General features: G+C 45.4%; 1 protein-coding gene across 2 annotated transcripts; it reads right to left on the bottom strand.

Moving 5' to 3' along the window:
* Positions 1 to 1,208: 1,208 nt before the first annotated feature.
* LOC308485421 (placenta-specific gene 8 protein-like) lies at positions 1,209 to 10,320 on the bottom strand. 2 transcript variants are annotated; one of them, XM_081021302.1, is made up of 4 exons: positions 10,196 to 10,320; positions 5,315 to 5,443; positions 3,523 to 3,647; positions 1,209 to 1,856 (listed from the first exon to the last, which is right to left on the bottom strand). In XM_081021302.1, the coding sequence occupies exons 2-4, from the start codon at positions 5,424 to 5,426 to the stop codon at positions 1,752 to 1,754; spliced, it is 342 nt and encodes a 113-aa protein (XP_080877428.1). In that variant the 5' UTR covers positions 5,427 to 5,443; positions 10,196 to 10,320; the 3' UTR covers positions 1,209 to 1,751. The 2 variants fall into 2 exon arrangements, with proteins under 2 accessions (XP_080877428.1, XP_080877427.1); XM_081021301.1 differs by lacking the exon at positions 10,196 to 10,320 and adding an exon at positions 6,085 to 6,188.
* Positions 10,321 to 18,595: the final 8,275 nt, after the last annotated feature.

Genomic DNA, 18,595 nt, shown 5'->3' with positions numbered 1-18,595 from the left:
CAGCGCTGGCTCCTGGCCTCTTAAGTGAGATGAGCGCACAACCCTAGAGTCAGACACGACTGGCCCATATGGGCAGGGGTACCTTTACCTTTTATCCTCCCCACAGAACTTCCATCAGGATAATTGATTTCTTGTGTTGAATTTACACTCGGAGGAGCTGTTTGTTAAACCTTTGAAGGCTTTCATCCTTTGTTTATTATATGTATATATAGCCTCTCCGTATACAGAGCAAAGAGAAAACTAGTACAAGGAAGTTGCCATCCACTCTAGCCAAATATGTGTGGATGGGAGTGGATCTGGCCCCTAAACCTGTATGAGCAATGTCTAGTGAAACTAAGGGACAAGGGGAGAGGAATAGTTATAGTGGGAAAACATTTATTGACATCAGTTATGCAAAAACCATGTAAATCAATATAGTTCATGTGAATCTTAGAACTTGGCTATCCTGGGTTAAACCACAGAGCCTAGGACTTGCCGATCAGAAGGTCGGTGGTTCGAATCCCCGCGATGGGGTGAGCTCCCATCACTCGGTCCCTGCTCCTGCCAACCTAGCAGTTCGAAAGCACAAAGTGCAAGTACATAAATAGGTACTGCTCCAGCGGGAAGGTAAACGGCGTTTCCGTGTGCTGCTCTAGTTCGCCAGAAGCGGCTTAGTCATGCTGGCCACATGACCCGGAAGCTGTATGCCCGCTCCCTCGGCCAATAAAGCGAGATGAGCGCCGCAACCCCAGAGTCGGCCACGACTACCCAATGGTCAGGGGTCCCTTTACCTTTATCCCAATGCATAATTTTGAGTTTTCATACAATTTGGGTATTCAGGTATGATCAGGGTATTCAGCTTCATATGAGAACCCTATACTACCCCTTCTCAGGTGTCCACTTAGTTTACTATAAAGAAAAGGAGAATTAATTATTTCTCTTCTCCCCCCTCTCAAATTTATAATGGTAGTTTTATGTTCTTGGGGTGTAACCAGAGACAGGAAGTGCAGATGAGAATCTCACAGACACACAGCATTCAAAGCTAGTTTATTCTGATCTTATGTTTATATTCTTCCAAAAGGCCATTTTAAGGTTCACCATGTAGTTACTGGATGATATGAAATTGTGGTGTCGCACTTGTTCAGAAAACTTCCACATATACAAATGGGCTTCGGCTTCTTTGTCCCAGTCCCCTCCACGCACCCCAAAAAGAGAGAGTTGGAAAAGGATTTATAGCAGATTTCCTGTTTATTCAGATGGTCACATTCTAGAGAGATGGAACAAGTCAAATAATATCCCAATCTTCTTGGAGGTATTGCAGACTTTCAAGATCCACAGAACTCTTCATAGAGCTAAATTAGTATTCAGAGCATGAAGAGTTAGAAAAGGCGGCTGTGTGTGATCTTCATGTTTTACTCTGCAAGATGTGTGTTAGGGTGAAGATCAAGAAAAACATCTTACACATGCGCTGTTGGTACTTAATTGACATAACTGAATCAAGAAATCAGAAGGTGAGACAAGCACAGAAGGGAACACCTACTACTATGATTTGGAAAGACTGCTGTTGCTCCTTATACACTAATTCAAATACATGCAGGTGTGGAATAATTGGAAGGGCAAGAAACTGGATTAACAGCTAAAAAACACTTAGATTTGTATAAGCCCACAGGTTACCTGTGTGATTTTAGAAGCTTTTTGAAAAATTCACATTACCGCTTAACATGAGCAACAACTAAATTGAACTATAAATGCCATCAAAACTCTCAACTTCCCTAAAAGATTCCTTGTTCACGCCTTCTATTGATGTCTCTCTTGAGTTGGCAAAGGGCACATTGAGGGTAACACCAGAGAGTGCAGTAGTCATCGCAGATGGATCCCTGTTAAAAAGAAATGAGGCAAATAGTAGATAATATTTGGAAAAAGAAATATTAAATACAGATGAAGAGTCAACAGGCAGCTTGGGACAAACTTCACGTGGGGCATATATTTAAATGCCTGTAACTGAACCCCAAAGCCTTTTGTAGCAAGTAGCAAGAAAGGGCAGTAAAAGTAGATGGAATCTACTGGGTGATCTTTGCAGTAGATTGCCCAGGGAATCTGGCTCCCAACTATTTAACAGTGCTAAACACAAAGACTCCTTAAAGGGACCCCTGACCATTAGGTCCAGTTGTGGCCGACCCTGGGGTTGCGGCACTCATCTCGCTTTATTGGCAGAGGGAGCCGGTGTACAGCTTCCGGGTCATGTGGCCAGCATGACTAAGCCAGTGAACCAGAGCAGCACACGGAAACACCGTTTACCTTCCCACCGGAGCGGTACCTATTTATCTACTTGCACTTTGATGTGCTTTCGAACTGCTAGATTGGCAGAAGCAGGGACCGAGCAACGGGCGCTCACCCCGTTGCGGGGATTTGAACCGCCGACCTTCTGATCAGCAAGTCCTAGGCTCTGTGGTTTAACCCACAGCACCACCCGCGTCCCAAAGACTCCTTACCCCCCTCTAAATTAGCTGAAATTAAGAAAACCTGAAGGGAAAACGAGGTGTGACTGCATGTGGAAAGGACACTGGTCACATCCACACTCTTAAACAGTAATTACTTCCCCAAAGAATCTAGAAAGTATAGTTCAAGGGTGCTGGGAATTGTAGCTCTATGACAAGATCTCCTTACAACTCTCAGCACCCCTAAGAATCTACAGCCCTATTTTGAGACAGAAAAATATAGACATTTTTTTAAAAGAATGAAAGGAAACTACAGTCCTTGGGATTCTTTGGGGAAAGCTAAAGTGGTGCAGTTAAGCCTGTGGCTTGTGTGCATTTAATAATAATAATAATAAATTTTTATTTATACCCCGCCCTCCCCAGCCAAGACCGGGCTCAGGGCGGGGTATAAATGAGCTTCACATGTATGGCAATTAAAAACAAAAAACATTAAAAGTGGGCAAGGTTCCGGGAAAAACGACTCGCAATCCCACTCGCCATTGAACCCAATGTGTTTGACTATACATGGTTTTGGCTTTAGGAGCAATCTCTGGGACGTAACACCCGCATAAGTTGCAGGCTTACTGTAAAGAGCATTTAAATGTGTGGCATGGGTGTGACCTGTGTGCTCAAGTCTGGTACTAAAAATAAATGTGTAGGTGTGCTCAGAGGCACCTTATTCCTTAATTGTATAATAATAATAATAATAATTTATTTAGACCCTGCTCCTGCGGCTGGGTTGCCCCTGCCACTCTGGGCAGCTTCCATCAGGTATAAAAATAATTTTAAAAATCAAACATCAATAGTAACAATCTGATCCAATATAAAAAGTCACAATGACTTTAAAATATTCAACAATCCATTAGAATCCAATAGTAAACAGTAAAATTAAACATCAGCAAATAATTAACAGTTCACACTTATCAATTACTATAAAGAATTAGTAATGAGAGTACACGCACATACACGAACTGCTATTTTGCACCTGAGGTTCTAGTAAAAATAAAACAACTCGCTGTAGATCCTTAAAACCTGGATCTGCCCTCGCCAGGCTAGCTACACTTACCGGGATCCCATACTTGGTTCGGTAGACGGACCTCATTGCCACGCTTGTGCCGCAGAGGCAACATTCATTCATATCTGCGGCAACTTGGCATCCCAAACACACATAGCAAAATGTTCCACAGAGACCTAGACAGAAGAGACCATGAAGAGGGCATCACTTGGCAGAGCGGGCTGCCGGTTCAAGAAAACGACAAGCCGCGGGACCATGAACAGGCCCAAGCCACAAAAACTTTGCCAACCCCTGCCCTAGAGAATGAGATAACCCAACCAGAAGCATTTTTACTGGGCATTGTTGGGAGTGATATAAATAGAAAGGAATAGAAGCTTTTTTATATGCAGTAACAGCAGCAAGAATATTATTGGCCCAAAAATGGAAGCAAGAAGAATTACCGACGACTGAAGAATGGAGGATGAAGTTAATGGACTATGCAGAATTAGATAAACTAACAGGAAGGATTCGAAATCCTAAATTCACAGAAGACTGGAGGAAATTTACGGACTATTTGAAAAGTATTTGTGAAGATCAAACGATGTTTGTAGGTTTGCAAGATGTTTTGTGAGGAGTATTATTGGAAGTATTGGAAAAATGGAGAAGGGGAAGGATGATTTGTTAAGAGATGTAAAGGCAATATAAAGTTAAGAAGTGCATAAGAAGCGGTTAAAACGGTGGATCATCAGAGGTGCTGATGGAAGTCTAAAAAGATTGTATAAGTGATAAGTTTTGTGGTACATTTTATAATTTATATGTTAAAATCAATAAAAATTATTTAAAAAAAAAGAGAATGAGCTAGCCCAGTTGTTTTACTTGATACAAGCCTGCTTCCTCTGTTTGGAATAATGAGCAATAGTTGGTTGACATGTCTTGCTTGACGCCTGCCAAGGCAGACTGCATGTACCAGCTGCATCACTGGCATGCAACCAGTCTGCAGAATTTCATCCATGCAAAGAGCAAGGGGATTTCCAACTCAGTGGAACTCAGTTCCGGCACCTCAGGCGGGGGCCGTTGCCATTAGAAGAGAGCAAGGCACCAAGCAAAAACATTCTTCTTCAATATTTAATATTCTACAGTTTTTACATGTGTTTGTGGTGGCTACTGCTTTGTTACGTCTGTTTTAACCAGTGCTTTTTCTTTTTAAAAAAAAGTTTAGGGGTACTCTCATTTTGACTCAAGAAAACCACCATTTTATAGTTCAAATTGGGAAAAAGAAATACAGTAAATGGACAAAAGTGCAAAGATTCACAAAATGTTTAGGGCAGGCATGTGCAAAGTCCCTTTTGGGGGCCTAACCCAGGCGATTTAATCCGGCCCCCGTGGTAGTACATGTAAAACCCTAAAAAAAAGCTCAGCAAATTCAATCCTACTTCAACTTTGGTCAGCCCTCACACATGTTGACTTCATCAAATCTGGCACTCTTTGAAAAAAGTGTGGGGGTATGCGTACCCCTGTGTCCCCCCAGAAAAAAAGCACTGGTTTTAACTATCATTTGTGCTTTTATCTTGTATTTTTATCTTGTGAGCAGCCCTGAGATCTTTCAATGAAGGGTGGTATATAAATCTAATCAATAAATGAATATATATATATATATATATATATATATATATAGGACCCGATGGAGAACTCAGCCAGTGGAGAGAGAATTGTGCTTCCATAACAACCATGATGAGCAAGCTCATACTTGTTTAAGGTTTGCATCCAGCGTGCATATTGAGGCTGCCTTTCTCAACTCAACCCACTGAGTAAACCACCTTAATCTCCATGACAAAGGAGAGCTATCTGTACCATAGCTACTCACATACTCCGCAGTCACTAAAACAGTCACACAAGCCTGTCTGCCAATAGCTGTGTTGTGATGGCTGGATAACCACAACTTGTGGCTGCTGCGTGATCACTGGCTGAGGGTTCATTTTCCAGGCTGCTGATTCTAAAGAAAAGAAAGAGAGAGTGATGTTAAAATAAACAGATCTCCATTCTGAAAATACAATAATACAAATGCAAGGAACATGTCTATGCTGTGAACTGCCCTGAACTCTTCGGATGAAGGATGCTATACAAATTTAATAAATAAAATTGTCACTGAAATTCTACTCAATATTGATCCAGAGTAGATTCCAATGCACTGTATAATTAGCAGAGTAAAAACTTACAACACGTTGCAGGATTCCCAAAAAAATAGACCAGAGGAAATTAATATTTCATCCAGCAGAGCTTGATTGAAGGCTGTTATGGAAATTACCTGGGGGGGGGGCACATCTTTAAAGTTAAATATTACAAATATTATGCCTGAATGTATCCTTTCAACTTGACAGCTCAGGGAAGTTACCTAGCTTTAAAAATAAGATAAAATCATCTCCTTTCCCAGTTTCCTCCATTCCAAAGCTATTTTCCCCTTGAAAAAGGACTCCAGGAAGTTCCCAGAGGTGACAATTGCTGGGCTCATTGTTAGCCAAAGGAAGCCAAATCTCATCACCCGACTCGCCTCAGGCTCCAGACATGCAAAGGAACTTCTATTGTACTTTTGGGTGGTGGGTACTTAAGACATATTTGTCTATGCTAATCTTATACCTGAGTCTTGCCATCCCATGTCTGCTTATACTAATCTTGTACCAAGGACTTGTCTGGACACGTTTGCCAAGGTTAACCCCTCCCCTTTTGTGACGTGTCAGTGATGTAGCAATGATGTAGCAGTGATGCTGTACGAACTGTATTGTGGGATATGGTGGGAAGTTTTAAAAGTCTTTGTCACCCCATCCTCAGGGTTCAAAATTTGCTCTTTGAACCTATTGCGCAATAAACTCTTGGTCTACAGCTATTTGCTCCGGTTGGCTGGACTCCTTCCTTTATTCCGCAGGGACCCGCGGGCTCTGCCAGATGAGCTGGGTGAGCAGCCTCACACCTAGATTTTTCCGTAACGCTATACAAATTTAATAAATAAAATTGTCACTGAAATTCTACTCAATATTGACCCAGAGTAGATTCTAATGTACTGTACAGTTAGCAGAGTAAAAACTTAAACACATTGCAGGATTCCCAAAAAATAGACCAGAAGCAATTAATATTTCATCCAGCAGAGCTTGATTGAAGGCAAATAAGCATAATGGTCACAAATATAATATAATACATTCAGGATTGGCACTGTCCATAAGAAATCCAGTTGCAGCAGACTTAACTTAAACTTACAATAACTTAAGTCTAAACCCTTAACACTATCTACGTATAGAGCACCACACCAGAAGTAAAAGAGCTGGAAAGAGAAAGTGAAACCTCTTATGATAGTCAGCATGACCTTGACGGAAGAGATAACAGAATCAGTTTAAACCAGCTTAACTCAGCTTCTCTGAAGGTACTCAGTGCTTTTTTCTGGGGGACGCAGGGGGATGCAAGCCCCTAAACATTTTGTGAATATCTGTACTATTGTCCATTTACTCCCCCTCCCCCAATTTGAACTCTAAAATGGTGATTTTCTTGAGTCAAAATGAGAGTACCCCTAAACATTTTTTTTAGAAAAAAAGCACTGGGCATAACCCAAACATCAGGAACTTTCTGTTTGCTTCTTTCACACAGAGAAGCTTCCAGAAGCTTCCAGAATGCTCTTGAATTAATTAGAATAGGAAAGATCTCTACACATCTGATCAATGCTTTCTGCACTAAGAAATGCAAAGTGAAAATGCCTGCCCCCTTCTGCCTAGCCACACTACTTCTTGTAGACCAGATGTTTCCTCCCTATCTGACCCACAGATCCCCCTTCCTTTCCCCATGGCAGTTAGGCTTAAAACCGTTAGACAGTACCAGGAAAGGTGCGGAAACCTTTGTTAAATAAAGGTACAGCAGACCACTGGCAAAGAAGCCTAGAAAAAACCGCAAAGAGTCTTATGGCACCTTGAAGACGAATGTGTTGATTTTGTTAGTCTTTAAGGTGTCACAAAACTCTTGCATCAGACAAACACATTTGCCTTCTCTGGAACTAGAACTAAACACTAACTGGGGACAAGTCTGAGGTGTGTTGAATGATACACCACATTAAAAGCAACTAGAGCAACAGGCTGGGCTTCACCCTTGCACATAGTTGTCAACATTTCCATTTTTTAAGGGAAATTCCCTTATTCCGAATAGGATTCCTCACAAGAAAAGGAGAAAGTTGACAGCTATGCCCTTGCATGGCGCACCTGAAATAAGGGAGAGCACTCTTCAAGCAGAGCATGCGTTGTCACCAGTGGGAATTGGGAGAAAATAATATCAGGCATCTTTGCAATATTTATCACACGTGTGTGGCAGCTCCTACTCTCCACACTATGTGAATCTCATGATACCGGAGTGCTTAACTTGCCGCCTTTAATCTGGGAAGGGTGTCAGCGCACTATTAAGGGTGGAGTATCCAGAGTCAGGTGGCGAGGACACAGCCTTGCCCAGGCATAGGCAAACTCGGCCCTCCAGATGTTTTGGGACTACAACTCCCATCATCCCTAGCTAACAGGACCAGTGGTCAGGGATGATGGGAGTTGCAGTCCCAAAACATCTGGAGGGCCAATTTTGCCTAGGCCTGGCCTTGCGTCTCAGGACTCCTTGGGGCTCCCATGGGTGGGAGCACCCCAGTGGCATGCGCTCAGTGGACTAGAGGGGACTACACTAGTCCCCTAAATATCCCCAGTAAATTAGAGTATTAAAGTATTAATGCCTGGCACCTTCTTCCCAAAGCCCAGGAAGCTTCTGTCCAGGTCAGGGAAGGAGACACAATGCTCCAACAGGGTCCAAGAACCCTCCCACCACCTTCCCAAACACCGCCCCCCCCCCCCGGCTTTGGGAAGGAGACAGAAGGGCTCCAGAATCCTGTCAGAGGCCGGACGCCTCTTTCCCAAAGCCTGGGAAGGTGTGATTCTCACATGCGCAACATCACCTGACCCCCTCCCCAAATTCCCCTTACAAGCTGACGCCTCTGGCCCTAACTGTTCCCCTATGAAAAAATTCAGTGCACACCCCTGGAAAACACACACATTCTCCCTGATGCAGTGAGCACCTGCACACTCGACCATCTCGGTCTCCTAAGTCCCCTGACTATAAAAGCATGGGGGGGGGGGGCGTGGAGGGAACAACTCTGTTGCATCCATGCAGTTCTGAACTCTTTGGACTCTTCAAACTTGGATTGCTGCTTCAAGCCCAGCTCCCCTCACCCTGCCGGAGCAAAGCAGCTGCTGGGACTTCTGCTGCTCAGCTTGTTGCTCTTCTCTGCCTTAATAATAATAATAATAATAATAATAATAATAATTTATTATTTATACCCCGCCTATCTGGCTGAGTTTCCCCAGCCACTCTGGGCGGCTCCCAATCGAGTGTTAAAAACAATACAGCATTAAATATTAAAAACTTCCCTAAACAGGGCTACCTTCAGATTTATTTTAAAGATAAGATAGCTGCTTATTTCCTTCATATCTGAAGGGAAGGTGTTCCATAGGGCGGGCGCCACTACTGAGAAGGCACTCTGTCTAGTTCCCTGTAACCTCACTTCTCGCAATGAGGGAACCGCCAGAAAGCCCTCAGTGCTGGATCTTAGTGTCCGGGCTGAATGATGGACGGGGGTGGAGATGCTCCTTCAGGTATACTGGACCGAGGCCGTTTAGGGCTTTAAAGGTCAGCACCAACACTTTGAACTGTGCTCGGAAACGTACTGGAAGTCAATGTAGGTCTTTCAAGGCCGGTGTTATATGGTCTCGGCGGCCGCTCCCAGTCACCAGTCTAGCTGCCGCATTCTGGATTAATTGCAGTTTCTGGGTCACCTTCAAAGGTAGCCCCACGTAGAGCGCATTGCAGTAGTCCAAGCGGGAGATAACTAGAGCATGCACCACTCTGGCGAGACAGTCTGCGGGCAGGTAGGGTATCAGCGTGCGTACCAGATGGAGCTGATAAACAGCTGCCCTGGACACAGAATTAACCTGCGCCCCCATGGACAGCTGTGAGTCCAAAATGACTCCCAGGCTGCGCACCTGGTCCTTCAGGGGCACAGTCACCCCATTCAGGACCAGGGAATCCTCCACACCTGCCCGCCTCCTGTCCCCCAAAAACAGTACTTCTGTCTTGTCAGGATTCAACCTCAATCTGTTAGCCACCATCCATCCTCAAACCGCCTCCAGACACTCACACAGCACCTTCATTGACTTCATTGGTTCTGATTTAAAAGAGAGGTAGAGCTGGGTGTCATCTGCATACTGATGAATACCCAGCCCAAACCCCCTGATGATCTCTTATTTCCTCTCAGATAAGAGCATCTATCTGAACCTAAGCCAAGATGGCCGGAACGCTCCCCAGTTATTCTCTGTTTTCCTCCGTTATTGTAGAACCACCAAACCCCTTCTAAATTTTGCATACGTGCCCCTTTTCAACTGGGATGCATGAAGAAAACCGGGCAAATGAAATCCAGATACTCCTGGCTTACATCTGTCTCTTTAGGTAGTCAGTTCTGCTGCAACATGGCATGGGCATGTTTAGACAACCTTAAGTTGAGATGCACTCTTGATAAACCTAAATTACTAGCACTGTTTACAGGTTACGTTTCCCCCTTCTTTTTCCTGGAAGGTTATGTTAATTGTTAGCTTATTGCAGCATCCCTTTCCAGGAGTTCCTTCTATCAACTCATTCCTCTTTTCAAGCAAAATCAGACAGTAACGCCACACACGCCACTTACCAAGTGTTTCGAAAGCAACAGGTCCCTTCGGAGGCTGGTGTCACTATAGAGATACTTCAGTTCAGCAAGCAACCTTTGTCGGTTTCAGGAAGTTGATGGCAAAAAGAAACCCACACAGTAATGAAACTGCTTTTGTTTGTTCCACTGGGCATAATAAACTGGTATCAGCTTGCAGACTGGCTACCAGGTAGTGCATTTTTTGTGTTAATAGCAAAGGTGGATCTTAGTAGATGCAGAAAAAGATCACGAGGAGCCACAATTTCTTGGGGATCTGCAGACCCTCCCAGTGTCCCTATTTTCCAGGGACATTCCCGGATATACAGAAGACATCCCAGTTTCTGATTTGATCCTGGAATATCCCATTTCTCCTTAGAACGTCCCTACTTTCATCGGAGAAATGTTGGAGGTATGGAGATTAACTCGCTTAAGGTCATAACACTGAGTCACTGATGCTATCTTTGGATGTGTCATATATTTCAAGGCCTGCCTCTAGACATCCTTTTTACTGTGCACCCATAATTATTTGCGCTCGTGGTGCTGTTGGTGCTGACTGGCATCCATCTGTCTTGGGAAACAATGGAAGAGTACACTTTTGCAGGTGAAGTCAAACTGCTGGAGAATTGCAGCGCCTGCTGTGGCTGTAGAAACCAATACAGGAGAGACATGTTTTGTTGCAGGTGGGGCAAATGAAGGCATCTGGTTGTGCTGATCAAGGTGTGCCTCAGTGTTTCTTCTCCCAGTGGTCATTCCTCCTCTGGTCACTCCTGTGGATACACAACCTGACTGTCTGTCTCCAGGCACTGCAGTCGTCTGCAAGAAATTCCCACATGGAAGGGTTGACGTTGCTAGACTTCATGCCACATTAACAGACATCTTTGTAACACAGAGTTGGTGTGCCAACAGGCCTGGTGCCTGAAGCCAGCTCCCCATAGAGCAGGTCCTTGGGTATCACCATGCCAGAGCAGATGTATACCTGAAGGAGATTCTCCACCCCCATCGTTCTGCCCGGACACTGAGGTCCAGCACTGAGGGCCTTCTGGCGGTTCCCTCACTGCAAGAAGCTAAGTTACAGGGAACCAGGCAGAGGGCCTTCTCGGTAGTGGCACCCGCCCTGTGGAACACCCTCCCACCAGATGTCAAAGAGCAAAACAACTACCAGACTTTCAGAAGACATCTGAAGGCAGCCCTGTTTAGGGAAGCTTTTAATGTTTGATGCATTACTGTGTTTTGATATTTTGTTGGGGGTTGCCCAGAGTGGCTGGGGAGGCCCAGCCAGATGGGCGGGGTATAAATAATAAATTATTATTATTATGTCTCTGAGACCGGAGTGTGAACATGCTGGGAATGTGAGCTTGGGAGAGCACTTGTTTAAGACTCTGTCCTGCCATGCAATGCCCCAAATCTTCCTAACGCCATGCACAATGAAGGCATTGAGGCATCGCTCCTGGTGGGTGCAAGCTGCCCACGTCTCACTACCATCAAGCACATACCCGCCAACATTTCTCCGATGAGTATAGGGACGTCCCATTCCATAAGGATAATTTTACTATTTATACCCCACACATCTTACTGGGTTGCCCCAGCCACTCTGGGCAGCTTCCAACATACAGTGGAACCTCAGTTTTCGAGCGTCTTGCAAGCCGAACAATTCGGAACCTGAATGCCGAAAACTCAGAAGCAATCGCTTCTGTTTTCAAACACGCCTCAGAAGTCGAACGGCTTCCGAGGAACGTTTCTCCATTTTTTCAATGGATTTTGCCAACGGCCCATTGATCCTCGGTTTTCGAACGTTTCAGAAGTTGAACGGTCTTCTGGAACGGATTACGTTAGAAAACCGAGGTTCCACTGTATATAAAAACATAACAAAACATTAAACATTAAAAAAACCTTCCCTATACAGGGCTGCCTTCAGATGGCTCAGGGGTCAGATAACTCCATACCCTCCAACATTTCTCCAGTGAAAATAGGGATGTCCTAAGGAAAAGTGGTGGGACATGGGTGGGTTAAACCACAGAGCCTAGGACTTGCTGATCAGAAGGTCGGCGGTTCGAATCCCCGTGACGGGGTGAACTCCCGTTGCTCGGTCCCTGCTCCTGCCAACCTAGCAGTTCGAAAGCACATCAAAGTGCAAGTAGATAAGTAGGTACCACTCCGGCGGGAAGGTAAAACGGCGTTTCTGTGCGCTGCTCTGGTTCGCCAGAAGCTGTATGCCGGCTCCCTCGGCCAGTAAAGTGAGATGAGTGCCACAACCCCAGAGTCGGTCACGACTGGACCTAATGGTCAGGGGTCCCTTTACCTTTACTTTAAGGAAAAGTGGGACATTCGGGGATCAAATCAGGGATGGCTTCTCTAAATCAGGGACGTCCCTAGAAAATAGGGACCCTTGGAGGGTCTGATAAGCATTGTGCTCAACACGCAAGCCTGGTGGATCTTCATATTTGGGCAGGCACACAATCCGCTTTCAATACTGTGTTTCGGAAGAAGAAGGGGAAAGAGGTGGAGGGGGGAAAGGTGAGTGGGGGTGGGGTCGGGTGGCGATGTTTCTATTTTACTTAGTATATGTAGGGTTTGGTGTCAGCGTTGCTTGTGCAGGTTCTTTGCTGTTCACTTGTGTTCCTTTGGTGGTGAGAGAGGTTGGGGTTGGCCTAGGGTGTGGTTGTTTGTTTGTGGTTGGCTGTGTTACTGGGAAACTGGAAGGCGGGTGACAGACCTACCAAACCTAGCAATTCACTGACAAATGTATCTATGTACAGTGGTACCTCTGGATGTGAACAGGATCCGTTCTGGAGCCCCATTCACATCCTGAAGCGAACGCAACCCATGTCTGCGCGGGTCATGATTTGCCGCTTCCGCGCATGCGCGTGACGGCATTTTGAGCGTCTGCGCATGCACGAGCGGCAAAACCCAGAAGTAACGTGCTCCGTTACTTCTGGGTCACCGCGGAGCACAACCCGAAAAGGTCTTAACCTGAAGCGACTTCAGCCTGAGGTATGACTGTACTGGCTCAATGTGAAAACTTTAGAAATTCATATAAAATCACTCCAGTGATGGATTTACACCATTCCAACGTTGTTCTACTCAGAAGGAAAATGGCTAGCAGGGGATGAGCTTGGGACATGGGCAGGGGCACCCATAATCCCCCCACTGCCTGGGTGATAATCGCTGGCACTCTAGCACCCTAGTGCCAGACAAGTAGTCCTTCCAAGAACTATCGTAAAGCCAACCTCAGTGGATTGGTGTGCTTAACTTGGCTGGGAAAACGGGAAAATGTAAAAACTTTCCTTTGTTTCACCTAAAGATTGGAAGGTGGAGGTCATGTAAGACAAGCCTGGTGCTCGGGTTTCTGCCAGAAGACCCATCCCAATTTATGACATAGTTATGACAAATGTATGATGTCATGGGTAATTTGGAAAATTTATAAAAATGGGGAGCCATCCTTTGTTCGGGGCTTCTCTCTGCTTCTTCTATGTGGCAGTTTGAAGTCTTTTTGCAACAAGAAAGATCAGGCCAACTGGCCGCTGTTTTGCTTCGATCTCCTAGCTGAAGTCTCTTGTTTGTGACCCCCGACCTCAACCTATGGGAGCCAAGGTTAGGCATTTGCGGGGTGCTCCAGTTACTCCCTTAAACACCTTAAACACGCAACCTGAAGTGTCTATAACCCGAGGTATGACTGTATTATTTGCTGCTCTGTAGCTGCTCCGTAGTATAGTGGTACCTCGGGTTAAGAACTTAATTTGTTCTGGAGGTCTGTTCTTAACCTGAAACTGTTCTTAACCTGAAGCACCTGCCCTGTGAAACACCCTCCCATCAGATATCAAGGAGATAAGTAACTATATAACCTTGAGAAGACATCTGAAGGCAGCCCTGTATAGGGAAGTTTTTAATGTTTAATGTTTTATTATGTTTTTGTATATGCTGGAAGCCACCCAGAGTGGCAGGACAACCCAGATAGATGGGCGGGATACAAATAATAAAATTATCATTGCAGCGGATGCTCGGGTTGCAGTTCGCAACCCGCAGCGTTCGCAACCCGCATCTGAACATCTGCGCACGCGCGGGTTGCGATTCGGCACTTATGCGCATGCACAACCGCCAAAACCCAGAAGTAACCTGTTCCGGTACTTCCGGGTTTCGGCAGTCCGTAACCCAAAAAAACGCAACCTGAAGTGTCTATAACCCGAGGTATGACTGTATTATTTGCTGCTCTGTAGCTGCTCCGTAGTACAGTGGTACCTCGGGTTAAGAACTTAATTTGTTCTGGAGGTCTGTTCTTAACCTGAAACTGTTCTTAACCTGAAGCACCACTTTAGCTAATGGGGCCTCCTGCTGCTGCCGCCGTGTGATTTCTGTTCTCATCCTGAAGCAAAGTTCTTAACCTGAGGTACTATTTCTGGGTTAGCGGAGTCTGTAACCTGAAGCGTCTGTAACCTGAGGTACCACTGTATGTGATAGCACTGGGGCAGCACTGCAGAACAAACCAAAGTCGAATAAAGGCACCCCTAATTCACTATTGTTGTGTCCAGGGCATGTTGCAGAATGCACCCAGAATAAAATCGCCAGTCTGGAAGGACCACAAGTCTCTAATGCTCCTGGGCCAGCTTTTCCTGTCGATGAGGAAAGTTTTATCTGCTGAATTTCCACATGCCCTGCGGCACAAGAGCTCTGTGGAAACTCAGCGGCTGGGGTTGATGGGAGATGCTCTGCAAAACATCTGGAGGACACCCATTGGGGAAGACTGTCCTACAAGGAAGCAATACACTTGTTCACGGGCCATTTGCTCTTCCTTTCCTTGTGTACCTGCAAACATTGCTTGGTTTCTGTTAACTTTATTTGCTCCCTGCCCCCTTTTTTGTGTTCTGCGAAGGAATAGAAAGGGCTTGTCTGTGTATCTTTCACTGATCGTGGCAAACAGGGAAGACAGGTTAGCAACTACCCTCCGTGGTAGAAGGAAACTGGCACATATTAAAAATCAAAGAAAATTAGGAGGGGATCATGCAGGGCCGAGTGGTTCATTGCAGCTGGTGAGCACATGGCTGACTGACAGCTTTACCCTCCATGAATAATGGGGCACAGGGGCACCATCTGAGGGGAGGGTCCCCCCCAAATTTTTAAGGAGGGAGCCGGCCCCCCTCAATATTCCATGGCAGTATGCACACATTGTGCAGTACCCGCCTGCACAATTGCGGGTGCAACCAGTGCACCTGGTGGGGGGATATTGATGGCCAGGGATGTGGGTGGCACTGTGGTCTAAACCACTGAGCCTCTTGGGCTTGCCGATCAGAAGGTTGGCGGTTCGAATCCCTGCGAGCTCCCGTTGCTCTGTCTCAGCTCCTGCCAACAAGCAGTTCGAAAGCACGTCAAAGTGCAAGTAGATAAATAGGTACCACTGCAATGGGAAGGTAAACGGCGTTTCCATGTGCTCTGGTTTCCCTCAGAGTGTTCCATTGCACCAGAAGCGGTTTAGTCCCGCTGGCCACATGACCCGGAAAGCTGTCTGTGGACAAACACCGGCTCCCTCGGCCTGAAAGCGAGATGAGCGCCGCAACCCCATAGTCACCTTTGACTGGTCCTTTACCACTTACCTTTTATTGATGGCCACCATCTTGGATGACTTCAACATAAAATTAGAAAGTTCATGGAGGACAAGGCCATTCCTGGCTACTATCCACTCTTGGCTATGTTCTACATCCACCATCAGAGGCATTGCATCCCTGAACACCAGTTGCTGTGAATCACAAGTGTGGAGAGTGCTGTTGTGTCCAGCTTGCAGGATTCCCACATGCATCTGGTTGGCCACTGTGAGAATGAGATGCTGGACTAGAGGGGACATTGGTCTGGTCCAACATGTCTTCTTATGTTCTTGTTTAACTAGGCAGGAGCCCACAGGAGAACTCTGGTGGTCTCCCAATGCTACTCTCCAGAATGCCCTTGGAGATAGGAGTGGAAGCACTATGAAATGGTACCTCGTCTCCCAAATCCTAAAGGAGGTTCAGGGGCCTAATGTGACCCATGATACTGAAAGCCGCTGAGAGGTCAAAGAGAACCAACAGGGCTCCACTTCCGCCATGATTCTCCCAACAAAACTCATGGTTCAGAGTTGTTATGTATTGAAGTTCTCACCCTGGCCACCGGGGGGGGGGATGTGTATACTGTGGTACCTCAGGTTAAGAACTTAATTCGTTCTGGAGGTCCGTTCTTAACCTGAAACTGTTCTTAACCTGAAGCACCACTTTAGCTAATGGGGTCTCCCACTGCCGCTGCGCCGCCGGAACACGATTTCTGTTATCATCCTGAAGCAAAGTTCTTAACCCGAGGTACTATTTCTGGGTTAGCGGAGACTGTAACCTGAAGCGTCTGTAACCCAAGGTACCAATGTATAGTTTTCACTCAGGTCCACGTAAGTTAATTTAGGCGGGAAACCCTGGGCTGTTGTAGTTACAGTGTTGACAGTTGGCTGCCTATAAAAGCAGGCCAGCTGAGCTGTTTGCTGTTCAGTTCAGTTCCAGCTTTGTTGTTGTTGTTTAGTCGTGTCCGATTCTTCGTGACCCTATGAACTAGAGCACGCCAGGCACTCCTGTCTTCCACTGTCTCCCGCAGTTTGGTCAGACTCATGTTTGTAGCTTCGAGAACACTGTCCAACCATCTCATCCTCTGTCGTCCCCTTCTCCTTGTGCCCTCCATCTTTCCCAACATCAGGGTCTTTTCCAGGGAGTCTTCTCTTCTCATGAGGTGGCCAAAGTATTGGAGCCTCAGCTTCAGGATCTGTCCTTCCAGTGAACACTCAGGGCTGATTTCCTTAAAATGGATAGGTTTGATCTTCTTGCAGGCCATGGGACTCTCAAGGGTCTCCTCCAGCACCATAATTCAAAAGCATCAATTCTTCGGCGATCAGCCTTCTTTATGGTCCAGCTCTCACTTCCATACATCGCTACTGGGAAAACCATAGCTTTAACTATACGGACCTTTGTTGGCAAGGTGATGTCTCTGCTTTTTAAGATGCTGTCTGGGTTTGTCATTGCTTTCAGTTCCAGCTTACTTATAAAGAACTACTTGGAGAAATCTCTGTGTCGTCTGCTATGTCCACCCACTACCTAATAAGAGTGACCAAAGCAATTTCGGTCCCCAAACCAGGCCTGAAGCCAGGTTGAAATGAGTTCAGATATCACCAATGGGCATTAAAGTGTAAACCAAAGTTCTCAGGGCAATTAAAAGCATTCACAGCCTAAAGCACACTTCCTTGTAACTGAAAAGCCTTGTAACTGAAAAGCAGACACCTTTTGGCACACCCAAAAGAGATATTTTGTCAAGTAACTAGAGAAAGGCAGCTACCTACGTTCTTGTTAGACCATGCAATTAGGCTGAAAGAAAATAAAAGCATAATAAATGATTGTGTCCTTGTTCTGGCTATTCTTACTATGTAGTAACAGAGTAGCCCCATATTTTCCCCAACTCCATTTTTTCATTAATCTCCCAGTTAACAAGAAAAGAAAATGTGTTTTAAATCATCAAATGGGAGATAAAAATCCCAGTGATTCTCATGGGTTGGGTGCAGGGATTTTGTTGCCTTTACTTTTGCAATGTTATTGAGAGTTCTGTCTTTCCTATGTGTAGATCCATCTGAAATATAAAAAAATTAAGGTCTTGTATATATAATAAATGTTCATAAATGTACCAAGCAAACACGTACATAAATATATAAACCACATGTCTGAAGCAGCACAGGAAGACAGTCCTGAAACCATTTTGACTCCCAAGCTGACCAAATGTTTTCTCTGCAAAGTCAAAGGAAAATGGAATAACCTCCCCATTGTCTTTTCCTTCACAAATCCTGTCTTAAGGGTATGTCTGTGTATGAATAGGGTGAACCTGTGACCTGGCTCAGGAACTAGGTATTTATCATTACAAAAGACTGGCCAGGCTCCTCAGGGTATCCAATCAAGTAAGCATTAACAGGTAACCTGCCAGACAGGAGGTAAACAATGCACTCAGATTTCTGTTGTAGACCACCCCTTTCTGTGATATAGGTATGCTGTGTCTGGTGGGTGGTCTTGAGCTACACCTCTTCTGTGATGTATGTATGATGTCTCCGGGGGTGGTCTTGGACTCCAGGGCGGGCAATTTAAAATGTCTATATAAGGGCGGGCACACTTGGGTTTTGGGTCCTCCTCCTTCTCCTGCGTGTGAAGGGGGCGCCCTGTTGCAACAGTTCAATAAAGATCAGGCTTACTAGCTGCTTTGCTTCTCAATATTCTCTGGTTGGCCTCTGTTATTTTCTCTGACCAATGGAGAACCTGCAAAGGACTCTATAAGGGCTCTTGTGTCTCCCATAAGGGAATAAGGGCAGATTTTCGTTTATTACACATCCATACCCTACATCTTCATTCTAAGAAACATTGTGGA

This window comes from Podarcis pityusensis (assembly GCF_964106645.2).
Source record: "Podarcis pityusensis genome assembly, chromosome: 9".
Classification (NCBI taxonomy): Eukaryota; Metazoa; Chordata; class Lepidosauria; order Squamata; family Lacertidae; genus Podarcis; species Podarcis pityusensis.
Note: the sequence above shows the minus strand (reverse complement) of the source record. Positions and strands in the feature narration are given on the sequence as shown.